The 26,341-nt window shown below is 37.0% G+C and overlaps 1 protein-coding gene and 1 long non-coding RNA gene across 5 annotated transcripts; one reads left to right on the forward strand and one right to left on the reverse strand.

Moving 5' to 3' along the window:
• Positions 1 to 1,035: 1,035 nt before the first annotated feature.
• On the forward strand, positions 1,036 to 9,527 carry LOC139937794 (uncharacterized). 3 transcript variants are annotated; one of them, XR_011786086.1, is made up of 6 exons: positions 1,036 to 1,401; positions 5,095 to 5,611; positions 6,272 to 6,349; positions 6,823 to 7,437; positions 8,284 to 8,414; positions 9,287 to 9,527. It is a non-coding gene; the product is annotated as an uncharacterized lncRNA (long non-coding RNA). The 3 variants fall into 3 exon arrangements; XR_011786085.1 differs by lacking the exon at positions 1,036 to 1,401 and having other exon boundaries at positions 4,448 to 5,611; positions 6,823 to 6,895; positions 7,365 to 7,437; XR_011786084.1 differs by lacking the exon at positions 1,036 to 1,401 and having other exon boundaries at positions 4,448 to 5,611.
• Positions 8,767 to 26,299, reverse strand: LOC139937792 (RING finger protein 32-like). Of its 2 annotated transcripts, none has more exons than XM_071933100.1 (9): positions 24,399 to 24,700; positions 23,021 to 23,264; positions 22,505 to 22,647; positions 21,725 to 21,757; positions 20,856 to 20,980; positions 20,401 to 20,509; positions 17,834 to 18,001; positions 15,931 to 16,411; positions 8,767 to 9,353 (listed from the first exon to the last, which is right to left on the reverse strand). In XM_071933100.1, exons 1-8 carry the CDS (start codon positions 24,429 to 24,431, stop codon positions 15,956 to 15,958), a joined length of 1,311 nt encoding a protein of 436 aa, XP_071789201.1. In that variant the 5' UTR covers positions 24,432 to 24,700; the 3' UTR covers positions 8,767 to 9,353; positions 15,931 to 15,955. The 2 variants fall into 2 exon arrangements, with proteins under 2 accessions (XP_071789201.1, XP_071789200.1); XM_071933099.1 differs by lacking the exon at positions 8,767 to 9,353 and adding an exon at positions 26,134 to 26,299 and having other exon boundaries at positions 13,525 to 16,411; positions 24,399 to 24,440.
• Positions 26,300 to 26,341: the final 42 nt, after the last annotated feature.

A 26,341-nucleotide genomic window follows, 5' to 3' on the forward strand; every position in this document is an offset into this window, starting at 1 on the left:
TGAATGATTATTTTGTTTTCCATCACCGACGATAACGCATTTTAATTTAATATGGGCGCTCTTGAGTCTCAACATGGAGCGAAATAAAATCAGGGCCCCTGTGGTTGGGAATCGAACCATCCAGCATTTTAGAGCTGTATTTACAAGTTGTATTTAGTGCATGATGCAACAGGGCGGGTCTATTATTCCTTCAGGTTGAGATTTCTTCCCATTCAAGAAATTCTACACATTGTTATTGGCCCAGATCCGCACAATGTTATTGGCCAAGATTGTTACTAAGCGAATTCAGTATAATGCAAGCCAAATCGGCATTGATATGCAGATTTATCGTCTTTGCGCTTTTAGCATAGAAAACGACTGAGCAAGACCGCATGGTTTTAGTTTCACACGGGACGGCGGACGGACATGGCTACTCTTCACTTGGCTGTATTACTATTTTTGAACTCGCGTTTCGGTTGAACTTTATCATAAAAATTTCACTCTTTACAAAGTAAAACAAACTGTGTTTCTTGTTATACTTAGGGACATTACCTACGACATTCTGAAGGTAAAATGTACTTGAATTTGCTGAAGGAAAGTGACTTCTGACATGAGGACTTTTGGTCAAATCTATCGCCCAAGTCTCTCTTTTTTATGAGCCCATCTCACAGTGGTCTAATTTTGTAGTCGAGTTTACAGCCCGGCTTGAGAACTCCCGCGGAGTTTTTCCCTGTGGAGTTTTCGCTGGGTAGAGAATTCCTCGAAGTTAGATAGAACATTGTCACCGGTGTACACAACCAACTCGCTGGTGGCATGGACCAACTTTGATGTTGAGCTTGCGAGTAGAGCTGGAGAGGTCCGGGAGTTTGAACATTCTTCTGAAGACAACCAGAACTGGAGGAATTGAACATTTAAATCGACTCATTCTCCTGTTGAACTTTCGCTTTTTGCTTGCGAGCTCCGTCAGAGTTGGCGTGAGAAGCTCTAACACTATAACTGAATTACTTTGAAAAGAGCACTTGTGGTACATTTGAGAACTGTTTCTAGAGACAGAACTTGTTAACTTTTATCTGTGGATTGTGTGGTATGGTTGTGTCTACAAGTCGTCCATGAGGCTAGAGTAGAAGTCGTCCAAGTGATAAGACAAGAACTTTAAAAGTGACTTTTGGTTTTGTGTTCCAAAACCGAGCACTTTTTGCTGACTGTTGTCAGAACTTTAAAACTTTTATCTGTGGATTGTGTGGTATGGGTGTGGCTACAATTCGTCCAAGTGACAAGCATGACAAGACAAGAACTTTAAAAGTGACTTTTGGTTTTGTATTTCAAAACTGAACACATTTTTGCTGACTGTTGTCAGAACTTTGAACATTTATCTGTGGATTGTGTGGTATGTGTGTGGCTACAAGTTCAAGTCGTCCAGGGGTAAGCAAAGATCATTAAGATGACGTTAAGTGGTAAGCGAAAATCTAACCCCCATTCCTCCCCAATAACAAGCAGGTATACTTTTCTCATCCTTGTTGATGTTGTCTACAAATTTGGTCAATGGTTGATGTCATCCACTATTTTTTCTGAGAGGATTTTCTTGGTTGTCGGGGCATTTTGGTCGTGGCCAGAGTGATGCATTGAAAGAAAATAATTTCTCTTGGAAGATTTCCCAGTTTTGAAGAAGCAGCTTACCATGTTTTGTTGACATTTTAAAGCTATACTTTGCAGTTATTAACAATATTGGTCAGAAAACAAATATTAGTTAGTGGAACTGACTTAGAAACCATTTAGCATTTTAAGGAGCTTTAAAATAAAAAATAGACAATTGCAATTGTTCATACACAAAATTATGTACATATCTTTTTACAATTAACTTGTACCCATTTCAAACTAGGAAAAATAAATCACGCAATGGTTTTATCTACATTAAACTATGTTCCCATGCAATTATTATCTACCATTTTTCCTTCAAAAAAGACTCAATTAAGAGAATATTATAATATCACTGATAAGTGTTTTCTGGTCTCAAAAATTAAAACAAAAATTAAAAAACAAGTCATATGAAAAACCTCGGTATAAGTTTATATATTTATACATAGGCCTGCAAAAGCGATGAACTGTAAAGCTTAAAATGTTTTGAAAATCTAAAATAATGCTCTGCTTCTTTTCTTCAGGATGGAAATTTATTCAGTAAGGAATATTAAAATGGTTAATTAAGATAGCTTAATTAAACGTTTAATATTTTTGATGAATAAAGTTTATACTTATTTTTATGTAAATAAATTAAGTTGGGTGGGGCGGGAAGAATCCAATTCTACTGTGCAAAAAGAAATAATTCATTTTCCCTTTTAGCTGCTCCTAACTTAGCAACCCACACTTCCTAGATGATGAATTTATGTTCAGTTAGGAATATTAAAATGTTTAATTTAGATGAGCTAAATTAACCGTTTAATAATTCTGATGAGTAAATTTCATCAATTGAAATAGATAAGGTGCGCACGCTTGGTTTTACGCTTGGTTTTAAGGGCTTTTACAACAGGATGTGTGCATTTATTGCCCACTCCCCCCCCCCCCCAAAAAAAAAAGGAGCAAGAAAAAAGGAGCGAAGAAGACCTTGAAGTTAAAGGCGAGTTTGGTATGTATAATGGTAAGACGGTAAGAATATAATAGGACATGAATAGGCCTAGAACTTAAGTGTTAGGGTTTGCGACCATTGAGAGCTGGCAAAATTTAAGAAGGCAGCTTCTTGTACGCAAAAGTTAAACCCCATTTGTCGTCCTTACATGTTGTTCATCTCGGTACTTGTTGTAAATTATTGTCAATGGTGATGTCATCCTTTTTTTCCTGAGAGAGTTTTCTTCATGTCTGGGCATTTTGGTCGTAGCCAGAGTGATGCATGTTTTTTTCTCTTGGAACTTTTCTTGGGTTTGAAAGAAACTGATGACATTGTGTGTTGTCGTTTTGCATTGACATGATTAATTTGCTTAATATAACCATGTTCACTTAGAGAACCTTTGTCTTTTCAAAAAGTTGTTAGAAATTAGACATTGTTAAAAGTAATATAACAAATCCATACACTTTTTAAAGTTTAAAAAACATAGACTTTGAATGGTTTAAAAGAACCCATTGTTTCACATTAAGGAACATAATGAAGTATTTTGGGACATTAAACTTCATCAAACAAATATTTTTTTCTCAAAAGTAATCAAAATTACCCACAAAAAAGCACAAACCCACAATAAAAATTCAGTATGTGAATGATTTACAAACTGACTAAACTTAAAATGTTCTACAGTAATACCATTTCAAGATGAAATAACCAGAAACAAAACTTCTCCCCTTAAATCGCTCAACAATAGTTTTACACCATGTCGACAAAACATTTGCAATATACACTAATCAATCAATGATTTCGTTCAGTTAGGAATAATTAAATGATTAATTTAGTTCACGTAAACTAATCGTTTAATATTGCAGACAAATGAAATATATTGATTGATTTGTGATAGAAATTACAAGTAAGCATAGCAACACCAAAAAGCTAGTTTCCAAAACAAATAGTTTTTACAGCAGTGCATGGCAGGCAGCGCAAAGGCAGGCAGGAGCGCATGGCAGGTAAACAGCGCGCAGGCAGGCAATGTGCTGCAGAGCATGTTAAAAAAAAATTAAAAAGAAGAAGAGGAGAAAAAAAGGAGGAGACACAAGAAAAGAGAGAAGCTATGAAGGCGTCCTCTCATGATGTTAAAGGTGATTTTGGTACGTATAATGGTAAGACGGTTAGAAGGGCATAGAATTGGCCTAGAACTTAAGTATAGTCTATAACAGTTTGACTTGGCTGTCATAGTCCAGTTGAAAGCTAGAAGTGAGGAAGACGCTCGAGATGATGATGCAAGGTCTAAGAGGTACCAGTCAGTGAGGTTTACCAGAAGTACATGGAGTGCCAACAGGTTAAGTATCATGAGTTCACCATGGGTAAGTTTTGGTGAGGTCGGGGTAGGTATACACACCAATAACCAAAGTTTCCTTTTGCAGCCATTAACCAAAGTTTCCTTTTGCAGCCAATAACCAAAGTTTCCCTTCGCAGCCAATAACCAAAGTTTCCCTTTACAGCCAATAACCAAAGTTTCCCTTTACAGCCAATAACCAACGTTTCCCTTTACAGCCAATAACCAACGTTTCCCTTTACAGCCAATAACCAAAGTTTCCCTTCGCAGCCAATAACCAAAGTTTCCCTTTACAGCCATTAACCAAAGTTTCCCTTCACAGCCAATAACCAAAGTTTCCCTTTACAGCCAATAACCAAAGTTTCCCTTTACAGCCAATAACCAAAGTTTCCCTTTACAGCCAATAACCAAAGTTTCCCTTCGCAGCCAATAACCAAAGTTTCCCTTCGCAGCCATAACCAAAGTTTCCCTTTACAGCCATTAACCAAAGTTTCCCTTTACAGCCATTAACCAAAGTTTCCCTTTACAGCCATTAACCAAAGTTTCCCTTTACAGCCATTAACCAAAGTTTCCCTTTACAGCCATTAACCAAAGTTTCCCTTTACAGCCAATAACCAAATTTTCCCTTCACAGCCAATAACCAAATTTTCCCTTTACAGCCAATAACCAAAGTTTCCCTTCGCAGCCAATAACCAAAGTTTCCCTTTACAGCCAATAACCAAAGTTTCCCTTCACAGCCAATAACCAAAGTTTCCCTTTACAGCCAATGACCAAAGTTTCCTTTTACAGCCAATAACCAAAGTTTCCATTCGCAGCCAATAACCAAAGTTTCCATTCGCAGCCAATAACCAAAGTTTCCATTCGCAGCCAATAACCAAAGTTTCTTTTCACAGCCAATAACCAAAGTTTCTTTTCACAGCCAATAACCAAAGTTTCTTTTCACAGCCAATAACCAAAGTTTCTTTTCACAGCCAATAACCAAAGTTTCTTTTCACAGCCAATAACCAAAGTTTCTTTTCACAGCCAATAACCAAAGTTTTTTTTTCACAGCCAATAACCAAAGTTTCCCTTCACAGCCAATAACCAAAGTTTCCATTTACAGCCAATAACCAATTTTCTCTCCCAACTAATCACCATATTTTTTCTTTACTGCCAATAACACCACAATTTGTTTGTTTTCTTGCAGATCGCACATCTTCAGGCCTAGCAAGCATTTGGGTAGTGTATAAGTTTATAAACAATTTAACTTTTGACTGGAAGTGAAATACCACAGGAGAGCTTTTACACACTTTCCCTCACCCAAGCTCCTTGGATGTTATTATCTGTCCAAACAATTGAAAGAAGTCATGCAAAAATCTCCCACACATTTGGCTCAAAATTTGCTAAAGGACTAGCGACAGTGATTTCAATAACTTCCTAAAAGTTTGGTGATTAGAAACATTTTGATGGCTTTCAAACTTCGACAATTTTTTAATTGTTCTACCAATTTAAATGATACAAACAATTGGAAATAATAGTCAAAATTATTTATCTCGATTATCTTTAAACAACAGTAGATCGGAGTTCAATTTTGTTGGTAAACATGGTTTACATCTATCAATTTGTTAACTTGTCTTCAGTACTTCTTCATTTGCAGATACAGAGATGATGCTACTCACTGATGCAGTCTGGCAGTTTGAACTTCAGGAATGGCAAGGAGTTTGGTAATGTATCATTCTATAATTTAAAGTAGTAGTCCTGCCAATTTTCTTTACCTACCGGCCGAGTTAAAAAGCAGGACAGTTCTTTTCAGAACTGAGAAGTCTCCCGAACATCTGATAAATCTACTCCGCGGTATTAGAATAAAGAAAGACAGTTTCTAAGAACAAACGCTACCTGGCAAGATGGATACACACATGGTGTTACAGCAAACGATACCTCACCATGCAATGCCTCAAATTCTATGTATCAATTTATGTTACCGAAGTGAACTACCAAAGAGAGCTTTTAAAAGCTGCTGCTTGCCCAGAGCCGCTTGGGTGTATTATTGGTACAAACAGTTGGAAGCAATCATCAACAAATCAAATCTCCCACACATTGGACATAAAATCTTCAAAATACTAACTAAGCTGATATCACCTTCCTTCTTGTGTTTATTAGAAAAGTTTGGATTAAATTTTATGAATAGCTTGGGTTCAAACTTTTCAAAATGTTAATGTTATTCTACAAACTCTCTCTCTCTCTCTCTCTCTCTCTCTCTCTCTCTCTCTCTCTCTCTGTCTCTCTCCGTCATCTCAAGTTTTTAGAATATAAAAGGATACAAACAATTCCAAACAGTGGTCACAGTTATTAATTGCACATTTATTATTTATTATTGTCTTCAGATGTTCGTCTTCATTTGCACAGATACCATTTGTTGATGCAGTCTTGCAGTTTGAACTTCTGGCATGGCAAGAAATTTGGTAATGTATTAGTTTAAGTTACACGGTAAAGTTTGACTAGAAGTGAATTACTATAAGAAATCTTCCCTTAAGAGGCTGTTTCTTGCGCCAAGCTGCTGAGGCATAGGTACAAACGATTGGAAGCAGCCATCAACAAATTTAACCTCCTAGACATTGGACTTAATATCTTCAAAGGAGCAAGTTCACCAATTTCACATCTTAACGATGCTTGATGTAAAAAAAGAGTTGGATTAAACTTGATCCATTCTAGAAAGTTTCTTTCAACTTAAAGATATTTTGGTCGTTTTCATCTAAAGTTGTTTGGATTTAAGTTGACTCAAACAACTGGAATTAATAGTCCAAAATTAATCCCACAGGCATTAGACAGAAAGGTCATACACTAGCAACAGATTTAAGTTCATTTTAGTTGATTAACATAATAAAAATTATCAACTTTTCCTGTTACTGTCTTCATAACTTCTTCATTTGTACAGATGCCAGAAGTGATGAACTATCGTTCGTTGATGTAGTCTGGCAGTTTGAACTCAAGGCGTGGCAACGAATTTGGTAATGTATCAATTTATGTTACGAGGTACAGTTTGACTTGAATTGAATTACCACAATAGCGCTTATACAAATTGTTTCCCACCCAAAGCTGCTTGGGCATTTGTACAACTAATTGAAAGGAGCCATTAGCAAATTTAATCTACTACACATGATGGACTTGACATCTTCAAAAGACAACTTCACTGATTTCACTTTTTAAAGATATTTTGTTGTAAGACAAATTTGGATTGAATTTGAGAAAGTTTTTCACTAACTGGAAGATATTCTGCTGAGTATAATATTTAATCTCAAGTTGTTTTGATATAAAAAGATACAAACAACTGGAAACAATAATTGTCAAAGATTTATCTTGTAGGCATGGGTCAGAAAGATTACACTTTATGAACAGATCCAGGTTCAATTTTGTTTATTTAAATGGTTTTTTAACTATCAACTTGTTACTTGTCTTATAACTTCTTTATTTGCACAGATACCAGAGGGGTGAACTGCTACTCATTGATGTGGTCTGACAATTTTGGACTTCAAGAAAGGCAAGGAATTTGGTAATGTATCAGTTTATGTTGCAAGGTAAAGTTTGACATGAAGTCAATTTCCAAAAGAGAGTTTTTACAAAATGTCTCTCATTCCAAGCTGCCTGGAAATTATTGAAAAAAAGTTGTGGAAGCAGTCATCAAATAAATTTGATCTCCGACACATTGGACTCGAAATCTTCAACTTAGCTAAGTAATTAATTACTCTTCGATGATGCAGTCTGGTAGTTAAATTTTTAGACACAGCAAGGAACTTAGTAATGGATCGATTAAAGTAAGAAGGCAAGGTTTGACAAAAAAATGAAGTAACACAAGAGAGATTTTTTGAACTGTGTGTCAGGTTCGTCCCTGTAAGGGGAAAACGCCACCGAGCCAGTTCCAAACCTGCCACATTGGCTCAAGACAAAAAAAAATGGTCTTCTTTAGAGATGCTGTAGAACCGTGTCAGACCAGAGCTGAGCGTCACGTGTCATGCTCTTACTTTGCACCCCTCGTTGGCGCTGCGCTCCGCATCATTAGTTATCAAAGAAAGAGGAAACAAAGAACGTGTGTCTTCTGTGCATCAACAAAGATTTATTTTGAAACACCTGGCCACTTGGGCCATATTTATTCTTAGCAAGGAATTCACTGCAAGCCCAAGCTGCTTGGATATTTTATTGGTACAAACGATGGAAAATAATCTTTTTTTTTTAAGGAGAAACTTCGTCTAATTGGGCTGAAATTCTTCAAAGGAGCAACTAAACTGATTTCACTTCCCTTGAGATGCTTGCTAGAAAAGTGTGTATGGAATATTATTAGTTCTGAAAATTATTCTACAAAAGTTGTTAAACAATTTTACTTTGTTTTATTTCTCTGCAGTTTTCTGGTGCATGATGGTGATCTAAGTGACGAACCCGACTGTGAGGTGCATCTATGTTCGTGGTACATACGCCTACAGCAAGGGAGCCTTAGTTACTCCACTGTCTACACCCTGCCTCTTTCTTATACAGGTACTTGATTTATTTATTTTAATTTTTTTGAGAGAGATTGCCTAACATCAGAAGGTTGTAGTACAGCCACTCAAATCAAATGCCACCAGGGGCTTGCTGTAATGGGGTTTCACTGAAACTGGGTTTCGCTGAAACGGGGCTTTGCTGAAACGGGGTTTCGCTGAAACAGGGTTTCCCTCTTCACAGTCCATAAGGATGTAGGCATGGGTATCATCAACTAGGGAGCCTGGCTGGTTGAACAGAATGCACTACCTTCCCAATTTTTTACAGAGAATTATGGTATTAAGTGCCTTGCATAAGGGTACTAGCGTCATGACCAGCATTCGAACCCACACTCTGCTGCTGAAAAACAGCAGAGCTTGGATCCAGTGAACTAGACCGCTTGGCCACGACACACCATACTATTAAGTGTCGGGCTAGAGTAGACCCTACTCCTACTTTCACACCCCTACTAATCAGACAAATACAGTTGTGTAAAATCAGTCCAGACTTAAGGTGACATTACTTCAACGAAATTCCTGTACACAAAGGATCAATCCAAACAAATAATTCAAGATGTTATATTTTATACTGGAACAGTAGTACGTCGGCCATATTGGGTACATGTAGCTTCCTTAAAAGCAAAGACTTGATGTGAATCAAAGTAAGGGTGGGATTGAAATGGTATGTTTCAGATACTAGTTGAAGCTGACCTTGTTAAAAACCATTCAGTCAAAGTGGTGTTGGTTGACATCTGCCCATTCTCTTCAGAACCAACACTTCTCAAATTAGATTTACACAAGGTGCCACCGCAAACCTCACCTAAAATGATGCAAAGTTTGAAATTCCTACTTGGTGAAAGTGATAAACAGTTCTGTCGTTTCCATCCACAGATCGGACGAGAGTCTTGGAAGATGACATCTGCCTGAGATGACAACAGAGATGCAGGGAAGGCTCTGGCTGGATTGAGGATCAAGAGGACAAGAGCTGAAGACTGACTGGAGCAAGTCTAATCAAGATGACGATCAACATCATCCGGATCACAAGGGCACACTAAACGCCTCTCTTAGGGTACGTTCGTTTAGCTGCCCTGGGTCGACCCTGGTGTGTGGCGTTTTTTTTTTAATTACCACGTTCGTCCTGGGAAAAAAAAACCGCCACACACCGGGGTCGACCCAGGGAAGCTAAACGAACGCACCCTCAATATCTATGCATAAGGTACATCACAATGCTAACCCAAAACGAGGCTATGGGTGCCGGAGGTGCGTCTATAGCCTCATTTTTGGGTAAGAATTATGACGTCCTGCATAAATATTAAGAGAGGCGTATAACCGGAAGTGACATCCAGGGCCCAATTTCATAAAGCCTGTAAGCAGAAAAAGTTGCTACGCACAGAATAGTATTGCTCATTATAAACAGGCTACCAGCCAAAAGTTTGCGTTGCTGTGGCTGGTGCCCCATTCACTTTTAACAGCTTTATGAAATTGGGCCCTGAGACTTGGGCTGTATCCGAATTTGCAGCTATGATTCCGGCTGCGACTAATAAACGGTGTTTTTCAATGCATGATGATGCGTAAAGCTAGCTGTAGCCAGAGCTGTAGACGCCAATTCGGACACAGCCTTATGAACCTATAGCCATTTATCAAGTTGTGGCCATCTTGTTCCCCTGATCAATTCACATAACTAGCCAAATGGAGGCTTGGATGAAATAAACGTGCCCCTCTGTACGCAATTAGAATTCGACCTTTGACATTCAGTGTGCACAGTGCAAACAGGGAACTAGATAGTCAAAACATAATAAAAGCCTATTATGTTTTAAGATAAGGTTATTAAAATGTACTCTGTTTAAGAATTATGTAAGTATGTTTAAATATTGTGGATGTTCATACTTATCTAGTGCGAACTTTAAAAAACTGTACTTCAGTTTGTAATCTGATTATAGTCTTGGTGCAAGAGGCTGGTTCAGGGCTACTAGCGAATGCTTTAAAACGGTGAAGTTGTTGCGACGCCTATGCATTGTGAGACACTACCAAAAATGTGAAAAAAACCTTCTTGCACCAAGACAATGAACTTGTTTGATATTATGCACTTCTGTAAATAGACATTGCAAGTCTCGCGCATTATTTTAACACTGGTACCTAAAGTGCACAAATTTGTTTCCTTCATGTGTTGAAGCGATGCATGTTGAACCAACCAGGTCCCAAGGCAGTTTGATAATGCGTGAGACTTGCACAGTCCATTATACTTAATGCTTATGCACAGAGTATACATTAACATGGTTGCCATTTGAGCTTGATTGGAATTTCCACATGTTTTTCCCTTATTAGGAGGGTTTGTAGTTTTCCCCCATCCCGATATCAGCAATCAAAGGCTATTGACCAATTAAGTTTTTATGGTCTTTAATTTTTGAAGTAACTACCAAAAGTACCCCCCCTTTCAACACATACATAATCAATGTGTAGTAAATATAAGTAAGAGTAAATATTAAATGTGTGGTTTTTTTAAAGATGAATGAGTTGTCACTTTTAACATTTATTGGAGTGTGTATTTTCCCATAAAGACACTGGACACCTTTGGTAATTGTCAAAGATCAGTCAGATTCTCACTTGGTTGTATCTGAACATTTGCACAAAATAACAAACCTATGAAAATTTGAACTCAATTGGTCGTCGGAGTTGCGAGATAATAATGGAAGAAAAATCACCCTTGTCACACGAAATTGTGTGCTTCCAGATGCTCGAGTTCGGAACCTCAAAATCTTAGTCTGAGGTCTCGAAAACTACATTACTTCAGAGGGAGCCGTTTCTCACAATGTTTTACACTATCAAGTTGATAGTATCCACCTCTCCCCATTACTCGTTACCAAGTAAGGTTTTGTGCTAATAAATATTTTGAGTAATTACCAAAAGTGTCCACCGCCTTTAATACATCCCCACGTGATCAGATTTTGACCAATCAGAGTCTGTAAACTGTCCAAATGTAATACTAATATCTAATGAGTCTTGGTGCAAGAGAGTTTTTGTTCCTTATCTCTTCACTGTTGCGATGCTATCTGCCCACATTCTAAAATAAGTTTTTAACTTATAATTTATAAGTTTTTAACTTTTTAAAAGCTTATCCAGACAGTTTCCATTGTTGTTTATGACTTGATAGTTTATGTTAAAAAGTTGCATCCCATTGTTGGAACATCTGGCACCAAGACTTATCTGATGTGGTTTAAATGAAACTTGGTTGATACCTTTATGTTTAAAGGAAAGGTACATGTTTGGTAAATGTCAAAAACCAGTCTTCTCACTCGATGTATCCCATCATAACCATCAATAACAAGCCTGTGAAAATTTGGGCTCAACTGGTCATCAAAGTTGCGAGAAAATGATGAAAGAAAAAACACCCTTATTGGACGACTTTGTGTGCTTTCAGATGGGAATAAAAGACTTCTAGCTAGAAGTCTTTTATTGTTTAAGTGAGCAATAACCTCTTTCTCAAAAACTAAGTTACTTCAGAGGGAGTTTATTTCCCACAATGTTTTATCAACAGCTCTCCAATGCTTGTTACCAAGTCAGTTTTTAAGTTAATATTTGTTTTGAGTAATTACCAAACGTGTACTTTCCCTTTAAGTGATGCAGTAGGCTCTACTGCTGCCTTTTAACGTCACATGACCCCGGATATAAGATATATTTTAGGAAATATTGGCACTTGAAAAATAGGCAAAAAACCAACAAAATCATAAGGGGTAAGTCCAGCAATTTTAGCAAATTTTGGCAAATTTTCAAGTTGCTCTAAAAAGATGAGTAGGCTCTACTGATGCCTTTAAATGTCACTTGACCCTGGATATAAGCTATATCTAAGGAAATCATAACACTTGAAAAATAGGCCAAAAATTGAAAAAATCGTAAGTCCAGCACTTTTATCAAAATTTGGCAAATTTTTAAGTTGCTCTAAAAAGATGCAGTAGGCTCTACTGATGCCTTTAAATGTCACTTGACCCAAGATATAAGCTTTATTGTAGGAAATATTGGCACTTGAAAAATAGGCCAAAAAACCAAAAAAATCATAAGGGGTAAATCCAGCATTTTTATTAAATTTTGGCAAATTTTAAAGTTGCTCTAAAAAGATACAGTAGGCGCTACAGTTGCCTTTTTATGTCACTTGACCCTGGATATAAGACATATTTTAGGAAATTTCGACACTTGAAAAACAGGCCACAAATTCAAAAAATCATAAGGGGTAAGTCTAGCACTTTTATCAAATTTTGGCAAATTTTAGGTTGCTCTAAAAAGATGCAGTAGGCTCTACTGATGCTTTTAAATGTCACTTGACCCCGGATAAGCTTTATTGTAGGAAATATTGGCACTTGAAAAATAGGCAAAAAAACAAAAAAAATCGTAAGGGGTAAGTCCAGCATTTTTATCAAATTTTGGCAAATTTTAAAGTTGCTCTAAAAATATGCAGTAGGCTCTACTGCTGCCTTTAAATGTCACTTAACCCCGGATATAAGCTATATTTTAGGAAATATTGACACTTGAAAAATAGGCCAAAAATTGAAAAAAATCAAAAGGGGTAAATCCAGCATTTTTATCAAATTTTTGCAAATTTTTCAGTTGCTCTAAAAAGATGCAGTAGGCTCTACTGATGCTTTTAAATGTCACTTGACCCTGGAAATAAGCTATATTTTAGGAAATATTGACACTTGAAAATAGGCCAAAAATTGAAAAAATCAAAAGGGGTCAGTCCAGCATTTTTATCAATATTTTGCAAATTTTCAAGTTGCTCTAAAAAGATGCAGTAGGCTCTACTGATGCCTTTAAATGTCACTTGACCCCAGATATAAGCTTTATTTTAGGAAATATTGACACTTGAAAATAGGCCAAAAATTGAAAAAATCAAAAGGGGTAAGTCCAGCATTTTTATCAATATTTTGCCAATTTTCAAGTTGCTCTAAAAAGATGCAGTAGGCTCTACTGATGCCTTTAAATGTCACTTGACCCCAGATATAAGCTTTATTTTAGGAAATATTGACACTTAAAAAATAGGCCAAAAAACAAACAAAAATTATAAGGGGTAAGTCCAGCATTTTTAATAAATTTTTGCCAATTTTCAAGTTGCTCTAAAAAAGATGTAGTAGGCTCTACTGATGCCTTTAAATGACACTTGACCCTGGAAATAAGCTATATATTAGGAAATATTGACACTTGAAAATTAAGCAAAAAATAAAAAAACATCATAAGGGGTATGTCCAGCTTTTTAATCAAATTTTTGCAAATTTTAAAGTTGCTCTAAAAAGATGCAGTAGGCTCTACTGATGCCTTTAAATGTCACTTGACCCCAGATATAAGCTTTATTTTAGGAAATATTGACACTTAAAAAATAGGCCAAAAAACAAACAAAAATTATAAGGGGTAATGCCAGCATTTTTATAAAATTTTTGCAAATTTTTCAGTTGCTCTAAAAAGATGCAGTAGGCTCTACTGATGCTTTTAAATGTCACTTGACCCTGGAAATATACTATATTTTAGGAAATATTGACACTTGAAAATAGGCCAAAAATTGAAAAAATCAAAAGGGGTAAGTCCAGCATTTTTAATCAAATTTTTGCAAATTTTCAAGTTGCTCTAAAAAGATGCAGTAGGCTCTACTGATGCCTTTAAATGTCACTTGACCTAGGATATAGGCTATATTTTAGGAAATATTGACACTTGAAAAATAGGCCAAAAATTGAAAAATCATAAGGGGCAAGTCCAGCATTCTTATCAAATTTTGGCCAATTTTTCAAGTTGCTCTAAAAAGATACAGTAGGCTCTACTGATGCCTTTAAATGTCACTTGACCCTGGAAATAAGCTTATTTTAGGAAATATTGGCACTTGAAAAATATGCATTAAAATTGAAAAAAATCACAAAGGGTAAGTCCAGCATTTTTATCAAGTTTTTGTCAAATTTTAAGTTGCTCTAAAAAGATGCAGGAGGCTCTACTGATGCCTTTAAATGTCACTTGACCCTGGAAATAAGCTATATATTAGGAAATATTGACACTTGAAAATTAGGCAAAAAATCAAAAAAATCATAAGGGGTATGTCCAGCTTTTTAATCAAATTTTTGCAAATTTTCAAGTTGCTCTAAAAAGATGCAGTAGGCTCTACTGATGCCTTTAAATGTCACTTGACCTAGGATATAGGCTATATTTTAGGAAATATTGACACTTGAAAAATAGGCCAAAAATTGAAAAATCATAAGGGGCAAGTCCAGCATTCTTATCAAATTTTGGCCAATTTTCAAGTTGCTCTAAAAAGATACAGTAGGCACTACTGATGCCTTTAAATGTCACTTGACCCTGGAAATAAGCTTATTTTAGGAAATATTGGCACTTGAAAAATATGAATTAAAATTGAAAAAAATCACAAAGGGTAAGTCCAGCATTTTTATCAAGTTTTTGTCAAATTTTAAGTTGCTCTAAAAAGATGCAGGAGGCTCTACTGATGCCTTTAAATGTCACTTGACCCTGGAAATAAGCTATATATTAGGAAATATTGACACTTGAAAATTAAGCAAAAAATCAAAAAAAATCATAAGGGGTATGTCCAGGTTTTTAATCAAATTTTTGCAAATTTTCAAGTTGCTCTAAAAAGATGCAGTAGGCTCTACTGATGCCTTTAAATGTCACTTGACCTAGGATATAGGCTATATTTTAGGAAATATTGACACTTGAAAAATAGGCCAAAAATTGAAAAATCATAAGGGGCAAGTCCAGCATTCTTATCAAATTTTGGCAAATTATTAAGTTGGTCTAAAAAGATACAGTAGGCTCTACTGATGCCTTTAAATGTCACTTGACCCCAGATATACGCTTATTTTAGGAAATATTGGCACTTGAAAAATATGAATTAAAATTGAAAAAAATCACAAAGGGTAAGTCCAGCATTTTTATCAAGTTTTTGTCAAATTTTAAATTGCTCTAAAAAGATGCAGGAGGCTCTACTGATGCCTTTAAATGTCACTTGACCCTGGAAATTAGCTATATATTAGGAAATATTGACACTTGAAAAATAGGCCAAAAATTGAAAAAATCATAAGGGGTAAGTCCAGCTTTTTAATCAAATTTTTGCAAATTTTCAAGTTGCTCTAAAAAGATGCAGGAGGCTCTACTGATGCCTTTAAATGTCACTTGACCCTGGAAATAAGCTATATGTTAGGAAATATTGACACTTGAAAATTAGGCAAAAAATCAAAAAAAATCATAAGGGGTAAGTCCAGCTTTTTATCAAATTTTGGCAAATTTTCAAGTTGCTCTAAAAAGATGCAGTAGGCTCTACTGATGCTTTTAAATGTCACTTGACCCAGGATATTATTTTAAGAAATACCGACACCTGAAAAGGTTTCAGGCCTGAAGTCTTTCATTATTTAAGTCAGAATTTACCTCCCTCTCAAAAGCTACATTACTTCAGAGGGAGCCGTTTCTCACAATGTTTTATACTACCAAACAACTCTCCACTGCCCCTTTCCCTGTAAGTTTTTATGCTAACAATTATTTTGAGTAATTACCAATAGTGTCAATGATCCACTGCCTTTAAAGAGTTCTCTTCTGGTAACCGGCTCTGCAGACAGGGCAGACTTTGGTCTGTGCCAAGGCAAGCTCCTCAAATGCCTCCAGACACACACGATGAAATACATGGGTACAGGAAAGCAGCACCGTCCGCCTTGGAGTCTGTGCGTCACCCTGAGCTGCCTTAATGTTAGTCTCCTGGAGTTCTTCATCTGTGGATTCATTTGTCCTTTGACTTGCTCGACTGGTGATGCCTGGCTGTTTGGTACGCGTCCCAGATGATTGTTTCCTGGCTGGTTTGAGAGCCCCACCCTGTTTGTCACCGGGTTTATCACCATGCGTGGCCTGTCTTGTTACATGGGTTGCGTCACTGTGCTTCTGGTAGGGTACGTCGTCGGTGACTGGAAAGTCGAGGCCTGAATCTTGAGAATGTAACGGCATGATGCATATGGGACATTCGGTCTTACCTCTCTCGACTGCCTGATAATAAAAATCATATAATAATAATAATGATACCAATAATAACAGACATTTATTTATTCTGCATAATGCAGGAGCCTCTATGCGCAACACAAAACATAAAGCAATGAAAAACTAAAAGCAATTGTTACAAAAGAAAAATGAGTCTTTAAAAATCCCTTGAGAACCTGAAGAGGGTCAATAAACTTAACTTGGTGAAGTTGAAGAAGTAAGTCGTTCCATTATGAAGGTGAAATGAAGTAAAAAGCTCTTTGACGTTAGAAGTTAATGCAGTTTGAATTCCTCATTCTACTTTTCCTCAGGGCCCAACTTCATTGAGCTGCTTATTTAAGCATGAAAATAAGCTAAGCAAAACAAATTATGAACCAACCAGAAAAAGTTTAACCAGCCATAATATTTCATTGAGTAGCGTGGCAATACAAACTTACTTGGTGAAAAACCCTGCAGCTGTTGATAGAAACTATTTTGAGAAAGGTTGGGAGGATTCTTCACCCCCAAAATTATGAATCTGAGAAACCATTCATACATGACTCATTTCTCAAATATCTGAGGTTGGTTTCCGTTTGTGAATGCTGTGGCCAGAGATGCAGTTGGATGAATTTGACATTATTTTGAAAAGACTGTGACAGTTCTGGTTTCTTAAACATTTCCATGGTGATTTTCATTGTACCCAATCTTTGAAAAACAAAAACAACTGATACCAGAGGATGCCAAGACTGGTTTAAAGACCATCAAAAAAATCAAGACATGATACTAAAAATCCCCTCCTCCACCCCCTACCCCCTCCCTAAATCTGCCATTCCTTCACCATAACACTGTAGTGATTAGTAGGATTTGAAACCTTGCATGGTGGAGATACTATATAGAATTGCGGTAACACCGTGTAATGATAATCTCTAAATGAGTTGGGGTGGTTCTGAAACCAAGGGTTCTTTTCAGAACCACCCCCAACTCATTTAGAGGTTATCATTAAATGGTGTTACCGCAAACCTTTACTATATTGTAGTTATTGTTATGTACGCAATAAACCAGCCAGTCGATCGTGTTGTTCCAGAAATCCTGTGTGTCTCAGGTGAGCTTGTGTCTCCCTCTTCATTTATATTAGGCATTCACGCTAGCACGACCATCCGCAGCTGGAGACACGACCAGCTGAGTGTTCTGCAAAGAACCGTTGTTTTCAACTCAACGTTTCGATCAGTATGCTCTGATCGTCTGCTTTCTCAGAAGACGATCAGAGAATACTGATCGAAATGTCGAGTTGAGACCAACGGTTCTTTTCAGAACCACCCCAAACTCATTTAGAGATAGTCTTTACATGGTGTTATCGCAAACCTTTCCATATTGTATTTCCACCAAGCAAAGTTTCAAATACTACTTAGATGAGTGATGGAATAGTGGTTACAACAAGACATTTGACCTCACCTTAAGTTGAATGTCATCCCACTCTTCTGGTGTGATTGTGCGGAGGGTCGATGCTTCAAGATTTTTAAAAACATCTCTGCTCGCTGTGATTGAGCGATCCATCTCGGCCAAGAAGGCATCAACTTTGGTGTCAAACGATCGCAATAGTCTCTCTGTTATCATCTGGAGCTGTTGTTGTAAAAATAACAAACACAAGATGTTGGGTGTCATGGTCGAGTGGTTAAAAGCATCAAACTCAAGTCCTAGTGGTGAGGTCATCACGAGTGTAGGTTTGGGTCCTGGTCGTGACACCCAGTGGTATAAATGGGTACCCGTGAGGGTAGAGGTTGATATTTTGTATGAAAAAAACCTTTGGAGTGCTACGGTTGCCCAGGTTATACACTAAGAAAGATTAAGCGAATGTTATGGGCCCAACGACCAGGGAACTAATGAAAAGTGCATCGAGACGATTGTTGTGAAATGTGCAATATAAGAACTTGTTAATATTATTATTATTATTATTTAAAAAAATAATAAATACTATTATCACTCCACTGTCTTTCCAAAAACAATCTTTCTTCTGAAGCAAACCTTATACTGACAAATATTTCCCAGTACAAGGGGTCGTATGAATAAAAAGTAGTATTTACTGACAAGTACTAGCAAAAAGTAAAAGCATAAACTACCAAGTAGAAGCATTCAGTAAAAGCATCTTCTAAATTCTGTATGAATAAACCTATTCTTTTACTGCAAAGTATTCACTTAATGCTTTGGAGTAAATACTTCTGATATACCATGGCTGAATGGCTCTTAAAGCCATTATACACTTTCGGTAAAAAGTATTGTCCAAGTCCCACACTTCGTGTATCACAACTTATATATTAAATAACAATCCTGTGGAAATTTAGGCTCAATCGGACATCGGAGTCGGGAGAAAATAACGGGAAAACCCACTCCTGTTTTCGCGCGTTTCGCCGTGTCATGACATGTGTTTATAACAAATCTGTAATTCTCGTTAACAAAATTTATATTGTTTTACCGTTTTCTCAAAAAGTAAACCATTTCATGGACTAATATTTCAAGAGAAGTCTTTCACCATTACCTTCTGTAAACCCTGTAAATTATTTGTAAATCTGTGAAATTTTTTTTTTTTCCTGTACCGAAAGGGTCCAATGGCTTTAACAAAGGTTTCCTTTGTATTACAACTCCCATTCACGTCTACGTCTACGTACGCACTCACACACACAGCCAAAACAGCATTTGATTAAACTGAAACAGAAATCTACAAGTCAGCCATGAGGTTTTTATTCTGACAACATTTTGATGAAGACGACTCATCTGGACACACAGAATAAACACGTTTTTGTTAAGCTTTTGAAACTTGGAGTGGAGCATGACAGCGCTGTATAGAGAAGATGAGTTTTAATAATAACACGAACAACATTCTATTGAAATGCATTTAATTGTTTAAAAAATTACTTCTTCTGATTTTATGAACAATAAGCTTTAATGATCGAGGCATTCATTTCTGAGTTGAAAAAAATTCTTTATATCTTTTTAAAAAGCTTACTGTAATGATACAAAACGTTTTTTTTTACAAACGGTTTTATTTTATCCTCAGCATATATAAACAAGTTTGATTAAAAGCAGTTTGAGTTTGTGTGTATTGTTTCTGTTGTGAAACACTGTGTATGTGTCTATTTAATATTTCAGTGATGTCTTTCCTTTGGACTAAAACATTTATCCTGTGAGGAACATTCATAAACACTGTCATTTCTTGGGACGAGCCTTTTACTTCTGTGCCCAAGGTAGCTCTAGAGCTACCTTGAAAAATCACTAGTATTTACTTGCATTTTGTAGTATATTCTCCGTTTTATTCATATGGAAGTAAGTAAGTGCTAAAATTAAAAGAATTTACTTTTTGGTAAAAGTAGATACTTTTAGCATTTTAGTAAATACTTTTAAGTAACAGTTTTTACTTCCTTTTATTCATATGGATGGTAGTAAATACTTGAAATGTTCAAGTAAAAGTAAGTACTACTTTTTATTCATACGACCCAAGGTGTAAGTTTTTGCATTGGGGATAGAGAAAATAACTTTTTGTTTACCCTTTAATCGATGTGGTACCTGTAACTTAGGATTCAAACTGCCTCTATCCATTAAGCTAGCTAGGTGGTCTTAGTGATAAGACATATCTGCTGTAGCAATGCAAAGGTCATGGGTTCGAATAATACCCAAGTGATTTGCCTGTGGATTTGTTTTCCACAGAACTTGAGAATGTACCGAGTAGACAATGCTTAATACACATAAAATTATATTCTTTATCCTGAATACAAACATTCTTTAAATCGTTGCTATACCCACTGCTAAAGATTCGAAATGCCTCTAGCCATCTGGCTAGCTCAGCGGTTTAGTGATATGACAGTTGCTCTAGCAATGCAAAGGTTGCGGGTTTGAAACCTACGCAGGTGATTTTCCTGTGGTTTTTTTCTTCACAGAACTCGGGAAAGTACATCATAAGAGTAAAAACCAAATAATACATTATTTCCCAGTTGTTACTGTGAAACACTTTGAAATTGACATGGTACCTTTTCTTCATAGAATTTCTTTCGTAGTCTTGGATCTTTGGGTGGTACAGTTTGCCTCAGTTTGCGATACCAGCTGTGCACGACATAGCCTCGCCAACATGCCTGGATTCTAAAATCAAATATTCAAATAATACACTTACTTTAAAACTTACATTGATCCAGGCCCAATTTCATGGCACTTACGAACACCACTTTTCGCGTACGTGCAAGCTCTGAAATTCTGCGCTAACAATTTCTGCTGACCAAAGATAAGCTAGAAACATTTTGCAAACGTCTTAAAGAAAAAGACATTGTCTTTATTTGTCTGGTAAGCTCAAAACAAATGAGTTGTATTTTTTCTGCTTTGGCAGCTCTATAAAATGTGGCCCTGTTCAGAGCTACATACATTTTACCCTTTAAATATTAAGTGCTAGGGAGTAAAGCCATCTAAAGAAACTTCCAATTGGAGGACTCACCTTGTTGCACACTTAACTCGGTGGAGTTTAGCACCTTCATGAATAACCCTTGTCTGGTATTGTTCCTTCCTGCACATTGGGCACGTCTTCTTTCCAGTGAAACGTTCAAATGCTTGAAGACAGTTCTGCAAACAAACAACAAAAGTTGAAGGAATATACTGGCCTCATCCCACTAATATTCTTTGGGAAATTTTCTGCTTAGCAAAATAGTGCAGGGCGCCAGTCACAAGACACAGTCCATCTAAGCAAATAATTTTCTTATGCTCAGTAAATTTGTCCAGTAGGCCTATTCCTAGCCCACTCATTGGCATTTACAAAGGGTCATATTTGCCAAAACCCATTGGTTACTAGATTTGTAGGTTGCATTTATGATTTTTGTTTATGCTTTTTTTTTTTTTTTTTTTTTTTTTTTTTTTATGAGATGGGGCCTACATCCTGCCATCAGAAGGCCAGACGCCCACTTCAAGGTGACGGCTACACAATTAACTGATCTGAGCTGTCAGCACAAATCAACTGACACCAGGGACATGTTGCCGGCCACCTACTCCTGGGACTGAAACATGGTAACCCCCTTTACAGTCCGTAAGTATACAGGCATTGGTATCATTCAATTCTATAAACCTGGCTGGTAGAGCAGAATGCACTACCTTCCCAACTTTTAAGAAGCAATTATGCTTAAGTGCCTTGCTCAAGGGCATAAAGTGTCATGACCGGGATTCAAATCCACCCTCCTGCTGCTAACAACACCAAAGCTGGGATCTGGTAAACTAGAACGCTCTGTTACAACAGGCCGCAATGTCCAAGTTGATTTTTGTAATTTCACCTTGGGGACAAGTTGATGAAGAACTTATGTTTGTAGGTACACTTACCCGATGAAACACATGAGAACAAGACAGCAGCACCTGTAACCCAAACGTAGAGAGCATAAAATGATAAAATGATCTGTGTAAAATTATTTAAGCCAAGAAGCTAATGGTAAACTCCAGCGTGAGTGACTGTTCCAACAGAAGTTGGGGCTGAAATGTCTTGGCTATGGTGCTGATCATCTGAAATGAGAGTTGACAAAGCATCGTCAGGACTCATCTCACCAACTCTGGACAAGCCAAGATTACAAAAAAGCCCTGATTTTGAGGTTGTAATTACGCCTGTACAAGGTAAATTGCTTACATTTGTGGCATAGAAACAGTGAAGCAATATTTCTGTCGACAACAGACATTGTGTTTTACAATTCAAATCGCCACAAGTTGACTGCTTTTTAAATTAAGCAAATTCAAATGTAGTAATGTTGGAGATGACAAAAAGTCACCTCCAAAGGCAAGGAATCTATTACCACTGTGTTGGGGTCCAAGGGTTGTGTACACCCTCAGGGGAAATTCTTTTTCCCCCTCGGGTGTACAAAACACAACAAACTCGATCACAGAGTGGAAAAATTATACAAGGGAAAAGAGATGCCATCTTATTGGGATTCAGTTTGTTTTTTTCATTTTATTCTCTCACCGCTGTGTGTGTTGGAAATCAGTGCTTTAGAGACCCAACAAAATTTCACAAGCAACTTGGGTGGGAATGGAACCAAGGACTCCAACATTCTAGATAAGACGTCTCAAATGCTCGAAGATGGTTAACCCCTAAAAATACAAGGACAACTTTACCTGTTGCTGTAAGCCAAATTCTTCTTTGCAAATGACACATGGAAGGTCGGAGTCATCACGGCGATTGGATTTATTCTTAGCGTCTCTCCAATCCAAGTCGGAGAGTGGTTGATCAGGAACCTCTACCAGCCCCAGTCGCTGAGCTACACAAAGAAATATCAAACAAAGAGTTAGTTAGAATTTCTTCTTCAATATCCATAATAACTCATTTTGGGTCAAATTTAGGGTCAAATTTAGGCATAAATTATACAAGTCTACTTAGCAATACTGAGCAGGATACCAGTCACAAATTGCACATGTGGCATGATGGTATTTCGGTTGGTAAGCTTACTCTGGTTAGCATAATTTTGTTTGACCTGCTCTTTCGGAAAGAGTAATCTCATGACATTCCGCATTTCAATAAGAAGGTCAATCTTCACTTCTCTCTTTATGAAAGATTAAAGGTATCGCCATTATCTATTTTCCTCTGAAGTATAAATCTTTGAAAAAGTATTCAAAATGTTAAGAGCATCTCACCAAGAGTCATCGGCTGTGGCTTCTGGTCCAGCACATATTCCTTCGCCTCTGCCCCTGAGGATGCCCCCTTCATCTTGGCTCCACCTTGCCTCATCCCAGAGTCAACCACAGACTTGACTTCCTTCAGTTGCTTCTTGGGAACACCATGGTGTATTTGTTTCTTCTTGAGAGGGTCTGACAGAGAAAGGTTACGCATCATGTGATCTTGAAATGCGACAGCTGCTAGAGCTGTGTTGCTGCCACCCTGCAGAATTAATGTTAAATTCAACTATTCGGGTTAATATACAATTTCATCAGCACAAAAATTTGCTAAGCCCAGAAAAGTATTGCTTAACAGAAACAGGTTAACAGCCAAAAGTTACCTTAGGTTAACATGGTTCCGACTGGTGCCCCACTAAATTTTTACTTAAGCCATGACATTTTTCAAGCGTTTTTCATGCTTTTAAAATAGCTTTTTGAAGTGCAGCCTTGATAATTCTTGCCTCTTGAGTTTCAAAGTTGAAGAATAACCTTATCTCAAGTTGACTGAACAATGCCTGGAATATGAATTATGAATTAATGTCTCAAATAAAACGAGCAAGTTGTCAAGATCGTTAGCGCGCACACGGACGCTCTCATAGTTAGACGGGTCGGGGTTCCTTCACCAGTAGAAATTTGCTTGTATCATTATTGTGAAGTGGTTAAGGGAGCCCGACTAATTATGAGAACTTGTGCGCGCTTCGGAAATTAGCACAGTTGTCAAGATCATAGAGATTTTTCGAAAAGTTCACACTCAAATATCATTTGATTTTTACCCAAAACAACTTAGTGATGATTGTTGAACAATTTCAGGCGTAGCCGTAGGGCTGTCTACAACTTCTTAGATCGGTAAGTTTCATGATGCAGATCGTTGCAGACAAAAAAGCAAAATAGATTGATATAAAAAGGTGCTGCGACCAAGGATCAGAGTGGATTTATTTGACCGATTTACGGGGCTAACTACTGCCACATATGCTTAATTTTTAAATGAATGACAGGGCTGACTGATGCTTGTCTAAGAAAAACCAGATATCTCCTCTTTTCGAAATTAAGACTTTGACAGTCATCATAGTGCTAATAGTAATACATGTAGGCCCTAGTCATGCTAGTTTTACTTTTACAAAATTGCAATAATACTAGTAAGTAGAAATAGGAACAACCCACTGGCTGGGTACGGGGGTCTACGTCACAATTAAACAAAGAATCGAGTTACTACATACAGTAACACAAAACAGTAACACAAAACCAAAACAGTAGACACTCAAGTCTCAACAAATAAAAAAAAGTAGCATGCAATTGCATATCAATCATTATCAAATCAATCATGCCAAAAATGTGAAACGAAAACAAACAAAAATACCTTATTATTTGTCTTTCTATGGTTGGTATTCATAGTGGTCGTTTCATCAGGGTTCGACCTTAACGCTGGTCCGCTGGCCAAATGCCAGTAGAAATCGCGGCGGACCAGCTGAAACACCTTGCCAACTGGTCCGGCTGACCAGTCAAAAATATCGGCAGCGGTACTACTATGACTATTATTTAAATATTTTTAGGCTCGAATAAAACGTAAAAACATTCACTCAAGGTTTGGATAAAACGTAAAAAAAATCACCCGAAGTGCCGCTGAACGCTGGCAAACTTTCCACGATAACGCATACACATGTACACACAGCGCAAAATCCCATCATGCAACGCAAATGCTTGTAGTCTTCGTATTAGTTCACGTGTGCCAAAAAGTGTAAGAAACATTAAACGCTAGAGGGCGTTTCAGAATATTCTATAGCGTGAGAATAGACGCCCTCTATTGGTGAAAGTACGCGATAGCTTACAAAACTAGCTTCAATCGCCTTGACAAAAGACCACAAGCAAAACGCATTCTGTCAGCAGCAGCATGGTCGTCGTCAACGGAGCAGATTTCCGTGTGGGAAAAAGAGTCTAGCGTGTTTACGAAAAACGAGCGAGACGGTGAGGCTTCATTGAACAAAAATTACAAAGTTAGGATACTCTGGATGAGCAAAAAGGAGTATTTAATTGGGATTAGTATGGTTCTTCCGTCCTGATTTTGCTTATTTTTTTTGGTTATTTGGGGCTTGTTTTTTTTTGCGGGAGATTGTTCGGCGATCTAGTTTGGCTCCATGGTTTTATTGGTCAAATATAGTGTGCGATTGCTTGGTTTTTTTTTTTGCGGGTTCAAATTTCAAGAAAGACTTGGGTTCTCGAATGCAACACCTCATGGTTTAACAAAGGCGCAGTTGTTTTTGTTGCTTTTAATAGAATTTTTTCTTCACAAAACAGACGCCGGCACCGACCATTCCATACACATAATTAAAAAAATACCGTAAAACTCGTATGCTTCTCCATGGATGTTGCAACTATTTTGATGTCTACTTTTTTTTTTTTTTTTTTCTGGACGAAAGTGGGAAGATTTTGGGAACTTCGGTTATCGGTACGATGTATTATGTTTATGAATATTTATTAAAAGTACAAACAGGCAATGTTTATACATGATAAAATAACTTAAGTGATCGCAAGTAAACCCTCCCCACTGTAGATTTGAAGGCAATACATAAAAAGTTAATATTTTTAACAGTTGGTTTTAAAGTGTTTTTTTTGTTAAGTAAAACAATAAAAACAAATTCATACAAATGTTCTTCGTACTTAGGAATACTTCGATGTCCAGTGCTTACAATAAACCGTAGACTAAAAAATTACCTAAATAAAGATCATGTTAAATTTTCCAATTTGCTCTCACAAATAATTTGACCTGTTATTAAATTAATTTTAATAAGATTATTGTTATTACTTTTTTTAAAGAAAAAATACTCTCAAATTAGTGAGCCCCCTTACGAACACAATAACTTGGTACACATAAATAAAGTATGGCTTCCAGTGCAGTTAAGTTGACGTTGCAATTCATGTTGAATTTTGAAATAGCAGCGATTAAAAATCGAGCAGTTGGTATACAACAGTATTTTTTTAGTTAAAAAAACATATAAAAAATTTGACGGACCAGTCAAAAACCTGGCGGACCAGTGAAAAATCAAGCCAACTGGTCCTGCTGGCCAGTTGAAAAAAAAGTTAAGGGCAACCCCTGATTCATGCGTCTTTAAATGTACTTCATTCACCAAAAGTCAGCATAAATCTCACAATAACAACAACATTATCGACTGTCAACATTTCCATGACATCGGCGACGCAAGTTTATGCATTATGAACTTTGACCTCCAATCAATCCCACGTGCTCATCTCGCAGCCCGGTCCCCTGAAGCACTTGCATGTGTTTTTGTATGAAATGAAAAAGTC

Source organism: Asterias amurensis, chromosome 5, assembly GCF_032118995.1.
Source record: "Asterias amurensis chromosome 5, ASM3211899v1".
Taxonomy (NCBI): domain Eukaryota; kingdom Metazoa; phylum Echinodermata; class Asteroidea; order Forcipulatida; family Asteriidae; genus Asterias; species Asterias amurensis.

Excerpts from the sequence above, each read along its gene's own strand:
- LOC139937792 (XM_071933100.1), bottom strand. The coding sequence starts at position 24,431 with ATGAATACCAACCATAGAAAGACAAATAATAAG. Across the intron at positions 22,648-23,020 it reads GCCACAGCCGATGACTCTTG|CTCAGCGACTGGGGCTGGTA; the intron begins GTGAGATGCTCT and ends TTCTTTGTGTAG. Across the intron at positions 20,981-21,724 it reads GTTCTCATGTGTTTCATCGG|AACTGTCTTCAAGCATTTGA; the intron begins GTAAGTGTACCT and ends GTTTGTTTGCAG.